Source organism: Mus caroli, chromosome 8, assembly GCF_900094665.2.
Source record: "Mus caroli chromosome 8, CAROLI_EIJ_v1.1, whole genome shotgun sequence".
Classification (NCBI taxonomy): domain Eukaryota; kingdom Metazoa; phylum Chordata; class Mammalia; order Rodentia; family Muridae; genus Mus; species Mus caroli.
Genome location: NC_034577.1, coordinates 64,357,546 through 64,380,683, shown reverse-complemented (window position 1 = coordinate 64,380,683; position 23,138 = coordinate 64,357,546). Strand labels below are relative to the sequence as shown.

Sequence of the window (23,138 nt, the reverse complement as noted above, 5' to 3'; positions counted from 1 at the left end):
CTAAAACCCTACCCCAGGAAACACAGATCACTGCTCCGTGGACAGGGAGACCCCTCAAAGATAGAGACTGTAGGACACGCTGTGTAGTCCACACTCAGTAAATATGTCGACAGACTGGCATGGAGAGCAGGTACAACCAGAAAGGTCCTGGGGTGAGAGGTCAAGAACCATGACTGGGGGCTGGAAAGATAGCTCAGTGGTTAAGAGCACTGTCTGCTCTTCCAAAGGTCCAGAGTTCAAATTCCAGCAACCACATGGTGGCTCACAACCATCTGTACAGTGCTACAGTATACCAGTATACTCATATGCATAAAAAGAAAGAAATCTCAAAAAAAAAAAAAAAAGCCATGACTGCATCAGACAAAGGGCCCAGGTTGGAGACAGTGGTGTCATCTCAGGGGCTGGAAAGTTCACACACCTGCAAGGGGAGCCATTGAGGCCCAGTCTCCCAGTGAATTACAAAGAAGTGGTTCTGGCTGATAGCATGTGTAGGTGTGGGTGTCTGCATTCCTGGATAGAGAGCCCTCTGGCCATTCCTAGCTTTGGGCTATTTAGATGGCTCATTCCAGGACTTGAGCTGGCGGGTGTCTCCTTGAGTTTAGGTCTTGGGCTGAGATCTGAGTCACACCTTCACTGCACTGTTTTGCTTTTCAGGGAATGCTCTGAGGCCTAAGTGCCCCAGGGACCTAGGTTAATAGCCTCTTGTTCTGTCCTGTCCTGGTAGAAAATTTCCTGGAAAATGCATATCTGCTGGATGTTCAGAGTCTAGAAAGAGCACACAGGTAGTGGTGTGGCTCCCAGGAAGTGCGGACATGGGCTGTGATGGTATCTGAGCAGCTGAGTGTTTCTAAGTTTGGGAAGGGATGTGCAGAGGGCTTGACTTAGAGCCAAGCCAGAGTTCTGGGTTTTCCACCCACATTCACACCAGTTGCCTGTGGCCGTACTCTGAACCCAATACCAGAAAGGGGCCAGCAAGATGGCTCTGTGGGAAGAGGAGCTTGCAGCCAAACCTACAGAGAGGAGTGGGGAGAGAAAGGCAAAAATAAGTTCATAAAATAAAATATAGGGAGACCAGGCATAGTGCCTGCCACCCTCACATTCAGGAAGCTGAGGCAAGAGTTTGACAAGTTTAAAGCTAGTCTGGGTTGCCTTGTAATATGTCTCAAAAACTAACTGGAGCTAGAGAGATGAACTGGCTGTTACAGTTTAGTTTTCAGTACCCACATAGCAGTTCACAACCATCTGTGACTTCAGGTCCAGGGGAACCAATGCTCTCTCTGGATCTATGGGCAAATGTGTGTGTCCGCACACACACACATACACACGCATGCGAGCCTTTGAACCCAACACTGAAGAGGCAGAGACGTGTGGATCTCTGGAGTTGGAGGCCAGCCAGTGGACAGTGTGAGTTTCAAGACAGCCAGGACTGCGCAGTGAGAGCGGTCTTATGTTCTCCTAGGCTTGCTGAGAGGACAGGAAGTGGATCCATTGAGGAAGTCCAGCATGCCTGTGCCAGGAGGATTCTAGAGGGGCCACAGGTAGGTGTGAGCTGGTCAGTCACAAGGTGGCACTCTGCACAGGCTCCTCCACATCACTCCTGACTTCCAGGGATGGCTGCTGGGGACATGGGGCTGAGGCCTTAGGAGTAAGTTCTGAGTGGGTGAGTGGATAGGGAGAGAAAGGGAAGCTGGTCTCCTCAGTACATGGGAGGCTGAGGAAGGAGGATAGCTGAGTCTGAGCCACCTTGTCTAAAGAAAGGAAGGAAGGGAAAGGGGGAAGGAGAGGCAGCTGGCCTTGACCTCTGTGTAGCTGAGGGCGCCCCTGAAGTGATTTTCTGCCCCTGTCTCCTAAGTGTTGGAAGGAAAGGTGAGCATCGTCATAACTGGCTCTTCTGGTTGTTCTGAGACAGGTTCTATAGCCCAGGCTCTCCTTGAACTTGCAGGAATCCTCCTGCTTCAGTCACCACACTGGTCATTCATCTGTGCAGGCCCACTCCTAACTGTTTTGTTCTGGCCCTGAGAATCTCATCTGACCCATAAGGGATAGGAGATGTCTCCTTCTGATAGCTGGGGGAGTGGGGGCAGGGGATAACTTGTAGGGGACTGGGGGCTGGAGTTGGGGACCTGATAGGTGTCTGGGATGGAAGACTAGGGGGGAGAGACTGGGGGAGGGGACTGGCTTTGCTCAACACTCAGGTCCCAGAGATGACCTAGAGTCCCTTGTCAGTCAAACTGTGATGGAGAGTCACTGGTACAGGTAGGCCCTGGGGACCAAACACTGCCTGTGCCTTTGGGCCAGCCAGACAGCTTGAGCTGTAGGGTGACTCCACAGTTTTTCTGGGCTCCTTGCTGAGCCAGGGACTCTCCCTACTGACAACACCCCTCAGGGCCCCATAAATTCAGGAAATGCAGTGGGGTCTTCTTTCATCTCCATGCCTGCACCCATCTGGAGGCAGAAGCCTAGTAAAGTGTTCATCCCTTCTCTCCTGTGTGACCCTGCCCTCGGGACCATCTGAAGTCCAGCCCTAGACACTCATAGGGGGTCAGTTTGCAGGGCCCCCCTGTCCATACTGCATCCTGTGGGCTCTCAAATGTTTACTATAAAGTGGTATAGTGGGGGCTGAGAGGAGATGGCTCAGAGGTGAAACAAGCCAAGTTTGATGCCCAGCACCCTTGTAAATGCAGCGTGGGGGTGGTAACCACCTTCAATTCTAGCCACGGAAGGGAAGGCAGAGACGGGATTCCCAGGGCAAGCTGGCTAGCCAGACAAGGTGAGACTGGGGCCTGATTTAGAGACCCTTGTCTCATTGACTGCGGTGGGGAGATGAGAGGATTCTGACATTGACCTCAGGCCTGTGCATGCACTTGCACACAGGTGGTGTAGAATAGCTGACACATTAGAAACGCCATGGGGCTGTACTAGAGAATACTAGAAAGAACACAAGAGACCAAACATAACCTCAGCATCTATTTGCATAAGCACCCTCTAGAATATCTAAATGAACTATTACAAAGGATGGGGGGGGTAAGACAGAGGGGGAAAAACATAAAAACTGCTTCTCATTCTGGAGAGAAGAAAAGGCTGTACCAGCAACTACAACTTCGTGAAGCCAGGAACCGGGGCCTGCCCCGCCCCATCGACAAAATAAGAAAGGTTGGGTCGGGTGGGTTATAGAATGTGAAGGGTTTTTTTTAAGTTAATATGTTATGCTTATTACATTTAACGTATTTTGTGTGGACATAGGGGTGGAGGCCAGAGGATATCTGTAGAACTCTGTTTGCTCTTCCTACTGTGTGGGTCCCAGGAATGGAAACTCAGGTGGGATAACCTTGGCAGCAACCTTTATCCACTGAGCCATCTCCCTAATCCTTGTTAGTTCCCATTTCCTCTAAGGCCCTGCCTGGTGCACATGCCTTTAGTCACAGCTCTCTGGGGGCAATGGCAGGTGGATCTATCTGTCTTGTCCAGATTGCTGTAGTGACTTCCAAGCCAGTCAGGGCTACATAGAGAGACCGTGTCTCAAACAAATAAAATAAACAAATAAAACAAAACAAAAACAGACTCAAACAAGGCTGTGGCTAACTTTTCCAGAGGGAAGAAAAATGTTCAATGTCCTATCTCTTGCCCGAGTTCCCAAGAATAGTCATTGAAGCTTTCTTCACACCTCTCTGCATGACGTGCTCCTCCTTTATTTAGCATCCAGCGCAGGGTGCTCTGCCTCAGCCTGACTCATAATGGCAGGGTCTGAAAGTGTCTCCAAGGAAGGCAGGGGCTGCCCAGTGCATCTAGCTGGAACCTTAAGGGTGACAATCGAAAATGTCAATGGGTCTCCCTTAGAGTCCAGAGTACACACAAGCTGACCGCTGTCTGAGTTTTGAGAACACAGGCCACATGCTCTGGGTTAGCCTGTGGGGCACACTGCTGCCCGAGCAGCATGCTGGAGGTGCCTCTCCGTTGGAAGCAAGCTGTCCTGCGCCTCGTGACTTCCCAAGTGACCTCTTACTGGCCTCAGAGCCCTCCAGAGGACAGCTAGAAGTGTTCTCCAAGAAAAAGTACCGACTCTACCCTGGGCTGGGGGCAGCAATGTAGTAAATTTGAAACCAACCTGGGCTACCTGAAAGCAAAAAAGGAAAATGGTTCGTGGCTCTAGTTTAAGGCAGCTTTCCTGGGATGGCGGCAGGTAGTTATTTACATGCTGAGGGTGTGGCTCGGAGGCAGATCACGCTCTGCCCCAGCAAAGCAAGCCAAATCAACACAACCCAGATGATTAAATCAATAGGGGCAAGGTGGTGCAGTCCTAGGGCCACGATCCTGGCACTACCAAACAGAAACAAACACTAACTCTCTTGAGAGCTTTCTTTTCTCCAGGACAAGCTCCAGCAAGGAACTCTGCTCCCGCTCCTGGTCTGGCTGAGAGGCCACCTTGAGACTCTGGAGTTTTGCAGAAGTGGTCCGCAAAGGGCAGAGAGCTCACCCACCCTCCCTCTGCAGCGGAAGTGAGCCTCAGTATTTACTTTCAAAATATGAATCACATTATCATCATTTCTGCTTTTCACAGATTACCAAAGAGTTGTCAGCTGTTTCCAAGGTCGCCGTGGGAGGGGGAGGATGGAGAGATGGAGGAAATCCCAGCTGCTGTCGCAACTGGGGTGAGAGTGCTTTAAAACTGGGCTCTACCTAAGGGTTTTCACTTTCTGGAAGTAACTTGGGCAATTGTCAGTAGCCATGGTTACTGGGGCCCAGGGTAGAGGCACCTACTAATGAAAGGGAGGCTAGGGTAGGCTGGATGCCCACAGGCATTGCAGTTCTCCACACAACACAGGTGGGTGACTACAAAACCACCACCACCCCCACTGTGCCCCAGGCATGAGGGACATGTCACCCCAAAATAACGTAAAGCAAAGTCAGGTGTCACAAGTCACTATGCTCACATGTGACCGTTTTCTGTGGTGAGACCAAGAGACAGCTCAACTGGGTAAGGGTCCTTGCAGCCATGCCGAAAGGCCAGAGTTGAATCCCAGGAGCTACAGAGCAGAGCAACTCCCGAAGTTGTCCTCTGGTGTCCACATTACACGGCTACCTACGCAACTCTCCAAAACACAGAATAAATGCAGTACAAAAAGGAGGGAAAGCCCCTGAAAATGAAAGGCAAAAAGCTTATACCATGGGTTTTACCCCTATAAAATGACCAATACCAGTATCTGAGAGGCAGACGCAAAGGGATCTGGTTTGTGCTAGCTTAGTATGCGTATTAAGAAAAAAGAAATGAGCTGAGGGGAGCACCTGCCTTTAGTTCCAGCACTCAGGAGGCAGAGGTAGCTGGACCTCTGTGAGTTCCCAAACAGTCAGGGCTACAGAGAAACCCTGCTGGAAACACACACACACACACACACACACACACACACACACACACACACGCTCGTGTCAAAACACCTGCATGCTCCAAAAGTTTGGCTAAACCCCAAGATGGTAGTACCAGGAAAAGGTTTTTAATTTTCTATTTTTCTTTCTAAAAAAGGAATGGCCAGCCACATCAGTGGAGCCAACGCGTTTCCCACTCTGGGATACAGGGGGTGGGGGTGGGGCAAATTATGGCTCAAAGTAGCAGACTTAAAAATAACCTGTGCCCAATCCTAAAACACCATGTTTACATTTATAGCGAACCCACAGGCCTTGGCAGCTGGGGGCTGCAGCTGGTGACCTTGGCCACAGGCACTGACTGCTTGCTCCCTGTCCCCTCAGGACCTACCCCATCCCCAGCCACACCACTACTGTGATTCCTCCAAAGATCCAAAACTTTAATTAAAAAAAAAAAAGTCGTATAAAAACGAAGCAGGCGGCAGAGATGCCATCGTCTCCCTTATAGAAATACAATCGGTCATAGTCTTATATACAATATTATAAAAACATTGGGGACAGTAAACTCAAAGGCATTTCTCACAAGGCATCTAGCCTCGATCCTCTAGTGGGGACCCGAGGGAAATAAGTCAATTATTGCACCATTTTGAAAACATTCTTCACAGACTCCTGTCTTCTTTCCTGGGGCCTTCAGTCACTGTGGGGGCCAGAACTGGTGGCAGAGTCATTTTCCTGTGGCCACACTTGTCCGGCTCTGTCCTAAGGTCCAATAAATAGCAGTCAGTTTGCAAGGGGACCGTGCCCCGCGCGTGGAACCTGCCACAGTCGCGCATGGGCTAGCCGAGTCGACCCAGGCTACATGTGTCGCTTCATGTGCAGGGCCAGGTGGTCGGACCTGGAGAAGGCCCGGTCGCACAAGTGGCACTGAAAGGGTCTGTGACCTGTGTGCTTTCGGTAGTGGCGGGTAAGCTCGTCAGAACGCGCGAACTTCCAGCCGCATCCTTCCCAGTTGCAATGATAAGGCTTCTCACCTGCATCAGAGAGGAATGACATTGAGCCTCAATTTCCCCGAAAGCCTGCTCTGGGCACCCTGCACCCGATAGCACTGCCCTCTCCCTCTCCATTCTCACCTCCATCCCACATCTAATCTAAACAGAGAATCTTGGGCTCCTGAAGCTGACCGACCACTAGCAGGCTCAGCATTCCTCCCCTAACATTCTGAGATTAGGTCTGAATTCCTGATTCTTCTGCTCAGTACTGAGATGACAGGCTCAGGCCACCATGCCAGACTTTATATGCAGTACTAAGCCCCAGCCCAGCCTTCCACAGCTTCTTTAATTATGTCCCGAATTCTTGAGACCTGAGTCCCGCGGAGCCAACCCATTAAACTGCCACACCCCCTTGGCAGTGTCATAGACTCTGGGGACAGTATCCATTTCCCTTCTGGAGGATGGACAGGGTCTCCTTCTGTAGCCTAGCCTGTTCCTGAACTCGCGGCCATCCCCCTGCCGCAGCTCCCGGGAATGAGGCCAGGCGCCCACCTGTGTGCGTACGCAGATGCGCTTTTAGGTGCGAGCTCTTGGTGTAGGTCTTGCCGCAGTTGGTGTAGCTGCAAGTATGCGTGGCAGCGCGCTTGCGGGGCCAGGAGCGGCGGCCGCGCTTGGGCTTGGCCTCCAGCAGCTCCAGCGGGGACGAGGGCGGCGTGAGGAGACCGCGCGTGGCAGGTGGAGCCAAGCCCAGCGCCGCCGCCGCCGCCGCCGCGTCCTCGAAAAGACCGAAGGCGCCAGGCGCGGGAGGCCCGTAGTGCAACGCGGGGCCGGGGCCGCCGAAGCTGGGGCCGGGACCGAAGGGCGGCGGGAACGGGTTGCGGGGACCGGACGCGGGGAGGCGCAGGGGGCCGTCGGGGCTGAGCGGCGGCGTGTCCGGGGGCGGTGGGGGGCGGCCGGCGGGACCCCGCATGCAGGCACCTGTCGCTCCTGGGGCGCCCTCGAGCTTCAGCCCGCGCGGTCCGTGGGCCAGGCCCGGAGCGCAGCCATAGCCGCCGCCGTCCACCTCGGGGGGCTCGGCCTTCACTAGCCGCCCGGGAGGCGCGAGGAGGAAGCGGCCGTGCAGAGCTGGCCCCTGAGGCGGGTCCAGGTCGGGGCGCAGCAGCTCTGTTCCCAGGCTGGCCGCGGGGATGCTGTAGGGCGGCGGAGCACCCGGCTCCGGGTAGTAGAACGCAGGCGGCGGGGGCTGCGGTGGGGGCTCGGGAGGATTCTCGGCGCCCAGACCGTCCAATCCCATGGAGAGGATGAAGTCCAATACGTTGTTTAGGTCCTCATCCGTGCCGCCCGCCTCGGGTTCATTTCGCGGCCAGCGCTGCAGGAGACAGGGCGCGGGACGTGAGTGGGGGCGCCTCCTGCTATCCTGCACCCCAAAGTCTAACTCCTAGGCCCTCAAGATCTGCACCCGGTGCACGGCATCCCTTTAGCGCGCGTGTCCTCAATCCCTGCACCCACCTCCTGTCCCACAGCCTGAAGTCTAACTCCTCACACCCTGAGGCGGTCAGCACCCTGGACCTTGTCATCTCCAGTACTCGCCCCTGCACCCTGTGGCCTGGTACCTTGCTACCCCGCCGCCCGCGGACCCTCGCTGCCCTCACCTCCTGGAGGCCGCGCTCGCACGGGCTGGCAAAAGTGGCAAAAGACGGCAAGATAGGCTCGCTGAGCGCCATGGCAGGGACTGTGTGTGCTGTGGCCCGGCCCACCCAGGCCTTATAGGCGCGGCAGGCACAGAGGGCCGGGCTAGGAGGCGTCGACGGAAACGCGTCCCGGATGGGGACGAGCTCCGGGCTCAGCCTAAATTTAGCCGCGGTATATAAGCCTGGCGGTGGTGGCTGTGGCGGCTACTGCGGGAGCCCGGGCTGCGCGCCTCAAGCCCCGCCCCCGCGGCCGGGCCCCGCCCTCCGTCCGTCCCTATGGCGACGGCGTCAACAAACCAGGCACAACAGCATAGTTAGCGCGCGCGGGGGGCGGGGGAAGGGATGGCACCTGGGACTCCGCGGGGAACACGGGTGACGGAGGCTTCCCCGGTGTCTCCCCAGCCTCAGGACCCCGGAAACCTGGACCGATGCATGGGGAGTCTGGGGTCACAGTGCTCACCCAGGGAACGCTCTGTGAAATCTTTGTTTAAACTACCTTGGAAGCTAAGACAAGAAGGATGAAGAGTTTGGGGCCTGCCTAGAAGGGAGTTGAGGCCAGCCTGGAGCATCATACCCCCCTTAATACACACACACACACACAGAGAGAGAGAGAGAGAGAGAGAGATGGGAGGAAGGGAGGGAGGGAGGGAGGGAGGGAGGGAAGGAAAGAGAGACACACATAGACAGGCAGACACCATGGCATGGTGGTATATACTTGTCTTCAGAACATTTAGGAGGTTGAAAGCATTAGGTTCAAGGCCCCTTTGGCTACAAGCGACCGTATCTCAAAAAAAGAAGCAAACACTAGAGGCAGGCATGATGGCTTAGTGTCTGCTTACAAGCCTCATCCAAGGAGCTCATTTCACAAAAGGGGGAGGGAATCCATTCTTATAAGTTGTCCTTAGACCTCACAGTGCACTGGCACACGTGCAAATACACAGTAGCCATGTAATAATTACAATTTACAATAGATAAATACAGAGTACTGAGTCTCTGGGACCTTTCACCTCCCACATACACCTCACATAAATCCTTCAAGTGCAGAGAAGAGCTGCTGTCTGACTGTCAAGACATGGGAGGGATACTCAGTGGGGGATGGGTGCATCAAATAAATATACATAATACTCACAGGGTCTAAAAAGAAAAAAAGGAACAGTGGAAGAGGAGGAAGTATGTGGTGAGCCTGGGGAAGGACATTGGTGCAATTTTGACCTTCACCCGGGAGGCAAACGTTGAGGCAAGATCTGGAGAAAGCAAGAGGGTAATAGTGAGAGAGGGAGGGCATTGTTTGAAGCTGTGACCTGAAACCAGGAGGTTGAGGGATGCAGTCAGCTTGTGTAGTTGGGTGCAGTGATTACAGCAGGAATAGGGGGTGGCAGATTCCACACCCAGCCCCTTGTCCACTTCTGTGACTTTCGAGCAGAAACATTGGTGAACTACAGACACTGGTCTGTAACATCAGCCCCAACTGTCCACAGGTCCTTTCCACAAAACATCAAAGTAGAGATATCACACACTCATGGAGGCAGAATGTGAGGCTGAAACACCGGCTTGGTTAAGGATGATCTAACAAGTCCTCTAGGACTGAGGACCCACCTCAGCCTGTCACCACAGAGGGGGGGGGTACCATGTGTGTTTCACATGGAGCAAAAGTGAGCCATGTGGTATATTCAGATCTGAACACCCTGAGTGTGTATGTCTCAGTTTCCCTTTACTAAGGAACAAATGATAAGATTTGGGTCATTGGGGCTGGTGAGATGGCTCAGTGGGTAAGAGCACCCGACTGCTCTTCCGAAGGTCCAGAGTTCAAATCCCAGCAACCACATGGTGGCTCACAACCATCCGCAACGAGATCTGGCCCTCTTCTGGAGTGTCTGAAGACAGCTTCAGTGTACTTACATATAATCAATAAATAAATCTTAAGAAAAAAAAAAAAAGATTTGGGTCATTTCCCCCAACGGTAAGGATTCTGGAAGAGGGAGTTCTGTTTTTATTTGCAGTGTGCGTGTAATAGGTTTTTCTTATATCTTATAGTCTTTTCTTATGTTGTCCAGGATGGCCATCTTCCTGCCTCTGCCTCCAAAGTGCTGGTATAACAGGCCACACCACCTGTCCTGGGGATCAGAAGGGGACTGAGTCTGAACACAGGAAGTCTTTTTTTTTAATCATTCCTAATTAACACAAAGTAACATGACTGCCAAAACTGTTCTGTGGTGTTGGGTATAACCCACCCAGTGGTGTTTTAAAACCTGTGGGAGAGATGAAGAGCTGGCTCAGTGCTTAAGAGTGGTTCCTCACACCCACATGGGGCCTGTAACTTCAACTCCAGGGCATCCATGGCCTTTTACTAAGTGGTTTGAGTATCTGGGGACCCACTAGAACATGCCTGTCATCTCAGCACTATGCGAGGCTGCAGCCAGATGATCAATAGATCAGTAGCTCAGAGCCAGAGCTGTGCAGATGACTCAAAAGGGTGTTTCAAACTAAGCCTGACAGCTTGAGTTCAATCCCCAGGGGGCCCACAAAGTAGAGGGAGTGAGCTGAAGTGATCCTCCTTGCGCCCACATGGACACGCACACATGCACACGCACACGCGCACATGCACACGCATACACACACATGCACACGCACACACTGTCAGGGTCTAGCAGTGCCAAGCAGCTCCCAGTTAGGAACCACCTCCAGCACCTCTTTTCATCAGGTGCACATCGCCCTCATTTACACCACACCTATGGCCAGGGGGAGCTTTTGAAATGCACACCTATGGCCAGGGGGAGCTTTTGAAATGCACACCTATGGCCAGGGGGAGCTTTTGAAATGCACACCTATGGCCAGGGGGAGCTTTTGAAATGCACACCTATGGCCAGGGGGAGCTTTTGAAATGCACACCTATGGCCAGGGGGAGCTTTTGAAATGCACACCTATGGCCGGGGGGGGGGGCCTTTTGAAATGCGTGTTTTCTCTTTCTGCATATCTTTTCTTTGAGTTCCTCTGCGCCCTTTGTGCAGGCCTCAGTCTTTTGAACAGTTTCAAATGGGTTGTTTTGTTTGCTTCTGGTTGGTTTTGTGTCCTTTGTCTGAACCTATGGCCGTGCTTGGGCCACCAGGTTTGGAAAGATTTTTTTCCTGGTAGGTGGTCGGCTTTCAAATTCTCCAGAGGGCATTATTTGCTGCAGAGCACATTTGAATAAAACATCTTTTAATTTTGTTCATTGCGTGTATTTATTTATTAATTTATTTATCAGTGTGTGTGTGTGTGTGTGTGTGTGTGTGTGTGTGTGTACATACGGGACTTGTGTAAAGTCGAGTCTCTTCCACTGTCTGGGTTCTGGGGTTGAAGTAGGGTAGATATGCTTGGTAGCTAGAACCTTAACCCCATGACCCAGATCACTGGCCCTAGGAGTCTTTTAAAACAGGGTATCATGAGGTTCAGGCTGGCCTCGAATTTGCTATGCTAACCGGAATCTTGAACTCCCGGCTCTCCAACCAGTCAGACATCACCTGGCTTTCATTTCTAATTTTGGCGTAGTCCAACCTCATGGGTTTTTCCTTTCCTTGGTTTAGCCTCTGCTGCGTCCTGTCAGCCCCAGGATCATCTACCTGACCCAATGGACTTCTGTTTCTTTGCAGTGGCTTTGGGCTGAGCTTGGCTGGAACCGGTACCTCTGAGACCTCCCTGAGCCAGGCCTTTGAGTGGTTGTTGTTTGGCAGGCAAGCCCCACTTGATCTTCTGTGGAAGCTGCTGGTCTTGGCCCAGTCTGCCATTAGTCCCCAGCACACATGACGCCCAAGTCATATTCTAATCTCCCTCCTTGGCTGCTGCTCTTTCTTGAATTTTTTGCTTTTAGTTTCCTTTTTTATATTTTATTTTTTGTTAGGGTATGTGTATGTACCTGTTTACACATACCATGAAGGCATCCACATGCCACAGCACATATGTGGAGGTCAGAGGACACCTGTGGGTGTCAGTTCTCCCCTTCCACCATGTGGGTTTCAGGAATGGAACTCATCTATCTAGCCTTGGCAGCAAGAGCTTACTCACTGAGCCATCTTGCTTGTCTTTGTTTTTATTTTTGTCTTTGGTGTTTTTTTTTTGAGACCCTGGACTGTATGTAATTCACAGTGATCCTCCTGTCTCTACTTCTCAATTGCCAAAAAAGCCAAAAACAAAACCAAAAAGAAAAGAAAAAAGCCAAGTGTGGTGGTGTGGTGGTGTGGTGGTGCTTGCCTTTATTCCCAGAACTCTGGAGGCAGAAGCACTCAGACTTCTGTGAGCTCAGGGCCAGCCTGGCCTGCAGAGTGAGATTCAGGACAGCCAGAGCTACTTAGAAAGACCCAGTCTCAAAAACAAACAAACAAGAACTGTGTTTACGTTATAGGATGTTTTGCATGTATCTGTACACCATATATGTGTAGTGTCCCCCGGAACTTGAATTATGGACAGTTGTGAGTTACCATGTGGGTGCTGGGAATTAGACTCAGGTCCTCCGAAAGAGCAGCTGGTGTTCTGAGCTGCTGAGTCGTCTTTGCAGCCCCAATGTGCCATCTTGAATCTCTATAGATGAGGAAGTGCCCTGCCCTGGGCTTGACGTCAGATCAACAGCCCTATCCCTTAGACAAGCGATACATCTTTGAGGGTCCCAAGGCTCTTTTCTCAGAGCCACAGAAACAGTCTAAAACCAACCATATAGAGAGATGTTCAAGGTGAGTCAGGAGCTTTGACACACCCCTTGAATCCCAGGCTTGTGGAAGCTGAGGCAGGAGGATGGCTGTGAGTTCAAGGCTAATCTAGGCAAACAGAGTGAGGGACCTATCTTCACAAAAAGCAAATTAGGACTGGCGAGTGGTTTATTGGTGAAGGTGCTAGTCACCAAGGTTCAGCACCAGAGTTCCATCCCTGGGACACACCTAGTGAAGGGGGAGAAATGGCTCCTACAAAGGTCTCCTCTGAGGTCCTCAGTACACCATGGCATGTACACTCCCAAACATATGCATATAGGGACATTAAATAAAGTAGTTGTAGCCTTAAAAAAAGAAGCATTTTGCCAGGCAGTAGTGGCACATGCCTTTAATCCCAGTACTTGGGAGGCAGAGGCCGGCAGATTTCTGAGTTTGAGGCCAGCCTGGTCTACAGAGTGAGTTCCAGGACAGAGAACCCTGTCTCAAACAAAAACAAAAACAAAAACAAAAACAAAAAACATCTTGGGCTGCTGTAGTGTGTACCTTTCATCCCAGCACTGAAAGCCAAAGGATCAGGAGTTCACAAGGTGGGTGCTATATGAATGGGGGTGGGAGCATTCTTTAGTGTCACTATTAGTGTCTCTGGAAATGCCTCAAGTATTTGGACCACCAGTTCTAGGTTGGAGTCACGTGTCCCCCTCTCTCCAAAGCCATTGGCTAGGACATCAGATGCAATCAAATGGTGTAATCATTGATCTGGGCCTCAGTAAAATGTATTATTCTTAGCCGGGCAGTGGTGGTGTACACCTTTAATCCCAGCACTCAGGAGGCAGAGGCAGGCTGACCTCTGTGAGTTCCAGGACAGTCAAGGCTACACAGAGAAACAGAAAAACTTTGTCTTGAAAAACAAGAACAACAACAACAAATTATTGTTAACTTGTTCTTGGCAATTTAGAATATTTATTATTTAAGAACATAACCCGTGTATGCAGTTTTTTCCAGGGTTTTGTTTCTTTACACAAGGTGTCTATGTCACCCTGACTAGTCCAGAACCTTCTATGAAAACCAGCATGACCCCAGACTCACAGAAAGCTGCCATCTCGACCTCCTACTCTTCAAGTGCTAGGATTAATGACCACACACTAGCTATGATGGATTTACTATTATTACATTTATTTGTTTATTGAGGGACTGGGATAGTATGTCTGAGCTCTTCCTTAACTGTGAGCCTTGGGCACTGCACTTGCACCCTATCCAGGCTCAAGCCTATAAATCAGTGTTGGGTTTGATTGGTTGTGTCTGTCTGAGATCTGTGACTACCTTGTGAAGTCTGCAGTGAGTAAAGGATTGAGTAAGTGTATGCATGCAGCTTTGGACTCAAGAAAACTTACAAGTTTCACAATCTGGGCCAGAAATAAAAGTTAATGTCCATAGGGCATGTAGACAGAGCTAAAGAAATATATGGCCTATATCCACTGCAGCCACAGACTGTGTATGTGCACAGACATGAAGGCTTTAGTCTTTGTCATTGCAGGAGTCCATAATCTCCTCTGACTCCTGACCATTTCTAGGTTTCTTTAATTATGTTCAACAACTGGACTCTAGACTGCCTTTTTCTTCCAGCTGTTTTATCCAAAACTGTTATAGTGTGCAGTTGGTTCAAATTCTTGATAGCAAGAACTCAGGAATGCACCCGATATCACATAAAATACAGCTGAGCTTCCAAGGCTTTCTAATTGCCTTGAGGGCATTGCAGTGACAGCATTGAACTTATATCCAGCTGTATATTTCCCAGTGGGTGTTTCCATTTAGTGCTTACTGCAGGTCCTGGGTGGCCAGGTCCTGGTACTGCCTAGATTTTGGGGAATACTTTCTTTTATTGAAACTGTGCTCCAGTGGTAGTGCTCACCTTTAATCCCAGTACTCAGGTGCAGAGGCAGGAGTTCAAGGCCAACCTGGTCTACTTACTGAGTTCCAGGATAGCCAGGGCTACAAAGTAAAATAGAGAGACCCTGTCTCAAAAATTAAAAGCAAGCAAACAAAAACAGAAAAAGTTCCTTTGCTCTTCTTGCTCCTCCACTCCGTTTGTTCTTCTTGCTTCTCTTCCTGCCCTTCCTCCTTCTCCTCTCCCACCCTTTTTCCTTTTTAAGATATGTTGTTCTGGAACTCTGTTACAGAGGCAGGCCTCCACCATGCCATCTCTTGTCCCTTGAGTCTCCTAGGTGCTGGTACAGCAGGTGTTCACTCCAAGCCCAACTTTATGAAAGTGGACATCTTATTCTCAGCTCTTTTAGCAAAATGCTGGAGGAAAGCCATTTTCCAGTTGACTTGTTGGTGCTAAGACTTCCATATTTATGTTTGTTTGAGACAGGGTCTCATATAGTCCAGGCTAGCCTCAAGGTATGTCCTAAGGATGACCTTGCACTTTTATACTTCCTTCCTATACCCCCAGAGTACTGGGATGGACCCAGGACTTTGAGCTTGCTCAGCGAGCACTCTCTTGTGGGGTTGGGGGGATGGGGAGAATGAAGAGGAGTGGATGGTACTCCCTGAGTTCTGGTCAAATCCCCTCATTTCTTCATCAGCAGAAGCATCAGTCTCCTGAACATGTAGGACCGAATAGGGGGAGTGAGCATCATTTATTGATCACTTACTGTATACCTGGTACTGAGGAGCACTGCATGCTTTCTCGCCTACCTTCATATATTTGGCAGAACTGGAGCCTTGCTTTGTTCTGGCAGCCAGTGGTCTTGCACCATAGCTTTCTCCTTTGGATGTCAGTTCTTCATCTAGCAGAGGAGCTGAAGCCTGGGCCATGGTGTGTTGGTAAAGATAAGAGGGTCAAGCTTACTGAGCACAGTTGTCATTCAGAATCGGCAAGGCCTAGGGGAGAGGTCTGCCCTGAGTTTGAGGCCAGGTGGCTCTAAGACAAGGAAAAGGCTGGAGTTTTGCTCAGCTGTTGAGAGCACTTGGTGCTGTTTGGGAGGACCAGAGTCCAGGCCTCACCATAGTGGGGACATCAATGGAGCAGGTGTTTGAAAAACTGGGTCACATTGCATCTGCAGTCAGGAGGCAGGCAGGGGAGAATGGGGCTGCTCAGCACCTCAGTTAAGGCCAGCAAATTAATCCTTAGCAGCCACGCCCAGAGGCTCATCTGAGGGAGTCTATCTACATCTTGTTAGATTGACAGTTGACATTACCATCACAGAAGCCCAGAGTAGCTTTGAGCTTTGTGGGATCTTCATGGCTTTGATCTGCAGTACAGCTATGGTCACTACATGCAGCCATGAACTATGTGTGTGTGTGCATACGTGGATGCCAGGGATTATCAGGTGCCATCCTATAGGCCTCCACCTCATTTTTTAAGACAGGGTCTCTCAGTGAACCTAGAGCTCACTAATTTGGTGGGGCTGGCTGGGCAGCAAACTCCAGGACTCTCACGCCTCTGCCCCCACAGTACTGCATGCGCCAGTATGTCTGTCTTCTTTACATAGGTGCTGGGTATGGATCAAGGGTCCTCATACTGTTGTGAGAAATACTTTGCTACTATGATTCATCTCCCTAATCCCTAATCTGTCTACCTGTCTGTCTACCTGTCTGTCTGTCTGTCTGTCTGTCTGTCTGTCTGCCTCTATAGATCTATCTATCTATCTATCTATCTATCTATCTATCTATCTATCTATCATCTCTGAGACACTATTGGCCCTGGCTAGCCTAGAATTCATTACATAGACCAGGCTGGCCTCAAGCTCACTGAGGTTCTCCTTGTTTCTGCCTCTTGAGTTCTGGAGTTAAATTTCTAGCCACCAAGCCTGGCTATAGTTCCTTGGTTTTTTTTTTTTTTTTATTATTATTATTTCTTATTACTTATTCACTCACTATTCTTACTATTATTATTGACAGTGGTCCCTCTGTAGCCCCAGGCACTTAGCTGTTTGTGATCTTTTATTTTTGTAGAGGCTCACAGTAACCCAGCTCCAGCTCTGGCAGTCTTCCTGCCTTGGCTTTCCCAGTGCAAGGTGAAAGGACAGAAGTGAACCAGGGCTCTAAACTGAGACACATGTCTTTCCCCTATTTTATGGTGCTTTGAGTGTGTCAGTGTGTATGTATGTGTGAGTGGTTGTGTCAGTGTGTGCGAGAGTGTGTATTGTGGATGTATGTGTATGAGAGGTGTATGAGAGTTGTATGTGTTTTTGTGTGGATGTGTGCGTGTGCATGGGTGTGTGCATGAGTGCCATGGCTTGCATGCATGTATATGGAGGTCAGAGGATAAATTGTGCGACTCAATTCTCTCCTCTCACCTTATGTGGGTTCTGAACTGAACTCCGGTAATGAGTTTTTCATGGCAAGCGATGAGACATCTCATCAGCAATTGTTTCTGGTTTTTGGGCTCAGGCATTAATTTATAGCCTATGCTGGCCTTAAACAATCCTCCTGCCTCAGCTTTTCAAATGCAGGGACCACAGATAGTGGCCACCAGAATCATCACCAAATTCTCTTTCTCTTACCAGAAGACAATGGAGTAGTCAAGGCTCACCCAGAATAGGTAGTAGGAAGGTGGGGGGACCAGAGTAGGGGTTCCCTGACATGGTTTTCCAGCTTCAGTCCTGCCCATTTTAGAGGCTTTAGGGTCAGCCTCCCTAGCCTCCACCCACAGATGCCAGTCCCACCCATGAAGGAGGGACTGCTCACCCCTTGCACTAGACCTAGCCATATCTCTCAGGTGACTACCTCATGTGGCCTGGTGTCCCAGCTGGAGACCTGGTCTCTTCATAGCTGAAATTTGCATTTCCTAGCCATTGCAGGTTGGGGGTCATGGCCTTCCTATTCACAGACCTCTCTTGAGGGGTGGGGGACATTTAGGAAATTCAAAAGCTTCAAGCCTTGTCCTGCCTTCCCACCAGGAGGCTCTTGCTGGGTAATTTGTAGTGTTTACCACAAATAATGTTACAGTAACTGAGGAGAGATGTCACATTTGGAGAGCTGACTCAGACAACGTGCACAGCTCCCTGGCAAGGCCTGAGTCACCAGCGCCTGTTACACCTGGCTTATCCCCAGGAGAGATGGCGCCCTGAGGAAATGTTGGCCGAATGCCCAGACAGGCGGAAGGTCTGGCCATGTGCCACCTTATACAGGACAGGGACAAGAGCTTCTGGTACAGCTGTGGAGGAATGTGGGGACCCAAGTGGGGCCTCCAAGAGGGACACTGAGGGCTTCTCTTCTTTGGACGTTCATTTCTATTTTAAACATTTTTTAAGATATGGTTTTTAGCCGGGCATGGTGGCACACGCCTTTAATCCCAGCACTTGGGAGGCAGAGGCAGGCGGATTTCTGAGTTCTGAGGCCAGCCTGGTCTACAAAGTGAGTTCCAGGACAGCCAGGGCTATACAGAGAAACCCTGTCTCGAAAAAAACAAACAAACAAACAAACAAAAAAATGTTTCTTTAATCATTTCTTTTTTGACAGGAGCTGGCTTGGTTCCCCTGATACTCCTGTTTCCACCTCCCAAGTGAATATTAGACATGGTCCATTTCACATATGTCATCATAAACTTTCCGTGTTAGCCCCTTTCTTCCTGCCCCCTTCTGAGAGGAGTCGATGTTCCCTCCTAGTTTCCATAGAAACCAGGCATGCACATGGTGCACCTATATGCAGACAAAACCCATACACATAAAATAATTGAACAACAACATCAAAAGCCTGGCCCAGTGGCGCATGCTTTTAATCCCAGCACTCCGGAGGCGGAGGCAGAGGCAGGCAGCTCTCCAAGTTCGAGGCCAGCCTGGTCTACAGGGCTAGTTCCAGGATAGCCAGAACTATGTAGATAGACCCTGTCATGAAAAATCAAAAACAAACAAACAAACAAACAAACAAACAAAACACAGAGGTGGCTCAGAGGGTCAGGGTATTTGTTGTCAGGCCTGACAGCCTGAGTCTGCTCTGTAGGATCTGCATGGTAGAAGGAGAGAACCGACTCCTGCCTGTTTTTCTTCTGAATTCCACATGTGTATCGGGGCACTTACTCAACTACCTACCACCACTCCACGACAAACTTAAAAATTTAAGGAAAAAAAGTTAAGTGTTGGCGTGGGGCCTGTGCATTGCTGGTGGGAGCGCACAGTGGAGCAGCCTCTGCAATATATGCAGCTTTGCTCTTGGGGCCCACGGTACACAGACAGACAGAGACACACACTCACACATGCACACAAGCACACTCAGCCACATACACTCTCACTCTCATGCACACACATCCTCTCTTTGTCTCTGTCTGTCTCTCTGTCTGTCTCTCTGTCTTGCATACACACACACACAGCCCCTCTTACACACACACACACACACACACACACACACACACATACACACGATGCTCAGGGCAGCATTACCACAACTACCAGAATATGGGGTGAGCTCCCCAAGGGAACACAGTGCAGGCATGACCCACCCTGCATAGACATTGAAATCCAGGAACTGAGTGACAGCAGGCAGGCACAAAAGGCCCAAGGTGTCTGTGTGATCCACTAATGACTAACGTCCAGTATAGGCCAATCTTCAGGAACAGGAAGCAGATGAAGGGCTGCCAGGAGCTGAGGACAGGTGTGGGGTGTGACTGAGAAGGTCCAGGCTCTCTCTGGGAGATGGAATGTAGTAGAATTAAACAGATGATAGTTGGATTCCTTATATTTTAAATTTTTAAAATTAAATTAAATTAATTTTTGTTACTTATTTTTATTTTGTATGCATTGGTATTTTGCCTGTATGTGTGTTTATGTGAGGGTGCCAGATCACCTGGAACTCAAGGTACAGATAGTTGTGAGTAGCCACATGGGTATAAGAGCTGAACCCAGGTCCTCTGGAAGTGCAGCCAGTGCTCTTAACCACTGAGCTATCTCACCAGCCCCTTAGTTTTGTGGTTTTGGTTTTGTTATTGCTGTTGTTTGAGACAGAGTCTTACTATGTAGCTTTGGCTGGCCTTGAATTTAGAGAACTGCCTGACTCTGCCTCCCAAGTGCTGGGATTAAAGATATGTGGCTCCACGCCTGGTATTTTCATTATTTTTATGTGGGTCTGTATGTACACAGAGTACAGGTGCCCAAGAGCGAGAGGCACCTAATCCCCTGAAGCTGGGGTTAGTCACATGTGGTGGTGAACGCCCAGATACACCCGGGGGACTGGTCTTCCATGACTGCAGAACGTACTTTTTGTTTTGTTTTGTTTGTTTTTCAAGATAGGGTTTCTCTGTGTAGCCCTGGCTGTCCTAGAACTCACTCTGTAGATTAGACTGGCCTCAAACTCAGAAATCCGCCTGCCTCTGCCTCCCAAGTGCTGGGATTAAAGGCACACACCGCTGCTGCCCGGTCAGAATGTACTCTTAACCTCTGAGCCATTTCTCCTCCCTGAATTGTCTGAAATTACATTTATTTGTTTGTTTGTTTATTGTGTTTGTGTGTATGTGTGTTTATATGCATGCACGCGTGTGAATACATACCTTTTACCTCATTGGTTTTTTGTCCTCACTAAGTCCAAAGGGTATATGGCTGCTGAAGGCTGGATGGCAACAGGCCAGGCCTTCCACCAAGTGTATTGAGTTGTGCTCACAAAGAGTTCCAGACAATGTGACAGTACTGGCTCCGTCTTCTGATTCAGGGTGAGCCATGCTTGGAGATCAGGGTGGTGGCTGCCTGCCAGAGGAGGCTGTGAAATGTGGTTGTCAGTTCCCAGACACACTACCATAATGGGTGCTTCAGTGACCCTCTGGACCATTGCTGCCCTCAAGGGGGCCACTGTAGGATGCTTCCAGTTCCCTTGGGGGATCAACCTGGATGCTGAGCTGTCTTCTATGTCTGCTCTGGCTCGTGGATGTGGTCCATCCTAGAGTCCCACTTAACACTTTGAAGGGGGTGGCAGTGGGCATCTCTAGGGGGAGACTGAAGAAGAACTTCATGCATAGTGCATGCTTGGTCACACTGGCCTTCTCAGTGACATGTGAGTGCAGTGCGCGTGTGTGTGGTAAAAATGAATAGGGGCTGGAATAATGGCTTAGATGGCTCAGTGGTTAAGAACATGGTTTGCACTTCCAGATGACCGAGCTTTGGTTTCCAGCACACACATCTGGAGGCTTAAAACCACTTGTAACTCCAGCTCCAGGAAATCAGATGTATTCTTCTGGACTCCCGGCACATACCCAAAAATCTAAAGAATTTAATGTATATATTATTCAAGTACAAGATTAACAATAGGCCGGGCATCGTGGCCCACGCCTTTAATCCCAGCACTTGGGAGGCAGAGGCAGGCAAATTTCTGAGTTCGAGGCCAGCCTGGTCTACAGAGTGAGTTCCAGGACAGCCAGGGCTACACTGAGAGAAACCCTGTCTCAAAACAAAACAACAAAAAAAGATTAACAATAGATAACAATAAAGTAAGTTATAACATTATGCTAGAATACTTTTTATTAAAAACTTTGAATCAACTGGGCATAGTGATGCAAAACTGGTGGTGGAATAAAATCCAGCACTCGAGAGTCAGAGGCAGCCGCATCTCTGTGAGTTCAAGGCCAGCCTTGTCTCTGTAGTGAGTTTCAGAAGAGCCAGGGCTATGTAGAAAGACCCTGTCTCAAAACCAAAACAGAACAAAACAAACTTAGGTATCAGAGTCTGGGGAGATGGCTCAGTGGTTAGAGAAGTGGTTGCTCTCCCAGAGGACCTAGGTTTGGTTTCTAGCACCCACATGGCAGCTCACAGCCATCTGTAACTCTAGTTCCAGGGGATCCGATGCTCTTTTCAAGCCTTGATGCATTTCATACACATACATACACACAGGGATACAGGCAGGAAAAACACATACACATACAGTAAATCATTTCCTCAGCAAATAGAGCGGATGCTGCACAAATAAGAACCAGAGCCCAGATTCCTTGCACCTGTGTAAATGCCAGGGGGTGTGGCAGCCACTTGCAACCTCAGCGCTCTGGGGACAGGATCCATGGAACAGGTTGGCCAGTTAGACCAGCCAAGCAGGTGAGCCTGGCTTCCAGTGGGAGACCCTGCCCCAGTGTGTAATGCAGAGAGCAATTGAGGAAGACATCAACATCTGGTCTTTACATGTATATGTCTACATGTGTACATGTACTGCCTACATGTACACACTTCACACACATGTATGCCTGCAATAGAATAAGTCATAACTTAGGAATTTTTGTTTCTAGAGTTTTCCATTTGTTGTTTCTAGACTGTAATGGACCCCAGATAGCTAGAACCCCAGAGAGCAGATTGTGTGGAGCCACAGTCCATCCGTGGATTACTTGTGCTGTTTATCTTCTGGCCAGCATAAGCAACATGGCTAGGAATACACTTGGGCATCTCTTTTGTGTGACTATAGACTTCCCCCTCTAACTTCAAAATTCCCTTTTGAAAGTCTTGCTAAGTGGCCCAGATTAGTCTAGACCATGCAATCAGCCTCAGCCCCTGAATGTCTGGGATTACAGGTGTGTGCCACCATGTCAGCACACCTGAGTAGCCAGGGCTGGCAAAGAACAAGAGTTGACCTTCCAGGATTTCACTGTGCAGCCCTTGCTGCCCTGGAACTCACTGTAGACCAGGATGGCTTTGAATTTACAGAGCTCTGCCTGCCTCCATCTCAAGGGCTGAGACTAAAGGCATGAGCCACCACTGTCAGGCTCTTGATGTTCTCTTAAGGGACATCCTTGGTTCACTTTTCATAGTGAAGACTGCATGTACACAGCACTACTTAGGAACATGGCTCAGGGGTGGATCTCCTGCCTAGAATCCCCTAGTGAGGGGTTGGTGAAGTGGAAACTTCTAGTTCTTTAGAAAGTCAGTTATGCCAAAAGATGTTTTGCTGGGGCACACAGGTGAAAGGATGTCTTGCTAAAGCAACTACATGAAAGACTGTTTTCCTGAAGCAGACACAGGTGAAAGGATGCTTGGATATAGCAGTCACATGAAAGGACACTTGTTGAAGGAGTATAAATATGACCCCACAGAGAATGGGAGACGAGCACTGAGCATTGGTTTGGTTTGCTCTGCCTCACTACTCTTTGCCAAAGACACGCATGTGTTTGTTTGCTTGTGATAAATCTGGCTTGTGAGATTCCTGCGACAGCTTGCTGCTTCTGCAGTCTTGCCTCAAGCTGATTGGTGAGCCTGGCAGTTTCTTTAGGATTCAACTACAGCTGCCTGGTGTCTGCTTGCTGCTGAAAGAACTGGTGGTTCGTGCCTGCTATCTGTCTGCCTGCCGAGAGGACTGGTCTACAGCTGCTGGGTCATATTTGGTGTTTGCTACTGGACTGAACTGCTACCCAAGAAGATCAAGCTCACCCCCAAAGAACTATTGCTGAACGGGTCCACTTCCCTCATAACCTAAAACCTTTTCTTTCCCACTCCCTCTGCTGAGTGGTGGGCTAG

General features: G+C 49.8%; 1 protein-coding gene across 1 annotated transcript; it reads right to left on the bottom strand.

Moving 5' to 3' along the window:
• Positions 1-5,473: 5,473 nt before the first annotated feature.
• Positions 5,474-8,220, bottom strand: Klf2 (Kruppel like factor 2). The gene is made up of 3 exons (XM_021170473.2): positions 8,000-8,220; positions 6,900-7,716; positions 5,474-6,389 (listed from the first exon to the last, which is right to left on the bottom strand). Exons 1-3 carry the CDS (start codon positions 8,069-8,071, stop codon positions 6,214-6,216), a joined length of 1,065 nt encoding a protein of 354 aa, XP_021026132.1. The 5' UTR covers positions 8,072-8,220; the 3' UTR covers positions 5,474-6,213.
• Between the last annotated feature and the right edge of the window lie 14,918 nt (positions 8,221-23,138).

Bases quoted from the DNA above. Each gene is read 5' to 3' on its own strand.
- Klf2 (XM_021170473.2), bottom strand. From the start codon at position 8,071: ATGGCGCTCAGCGAGCCTATCTTGCCGTCTTTTGCCACTTTTGCCAGC. The intron at 7,717-7,999 runs GTGAGGGCAGCG...TGTCTCCTGCAG, and splicing joins GCGAGCGCGGCCTCCAGGAG to CGCTGGCCGCGAAATGAACC. The intron at 6,390-6,899 runs GTGGGCGCCTGG...TCTCTGATGCAG, and splicing joins GCATCTGCGTACGCACACAG to GTGAGAAGCCTTATCATTGC.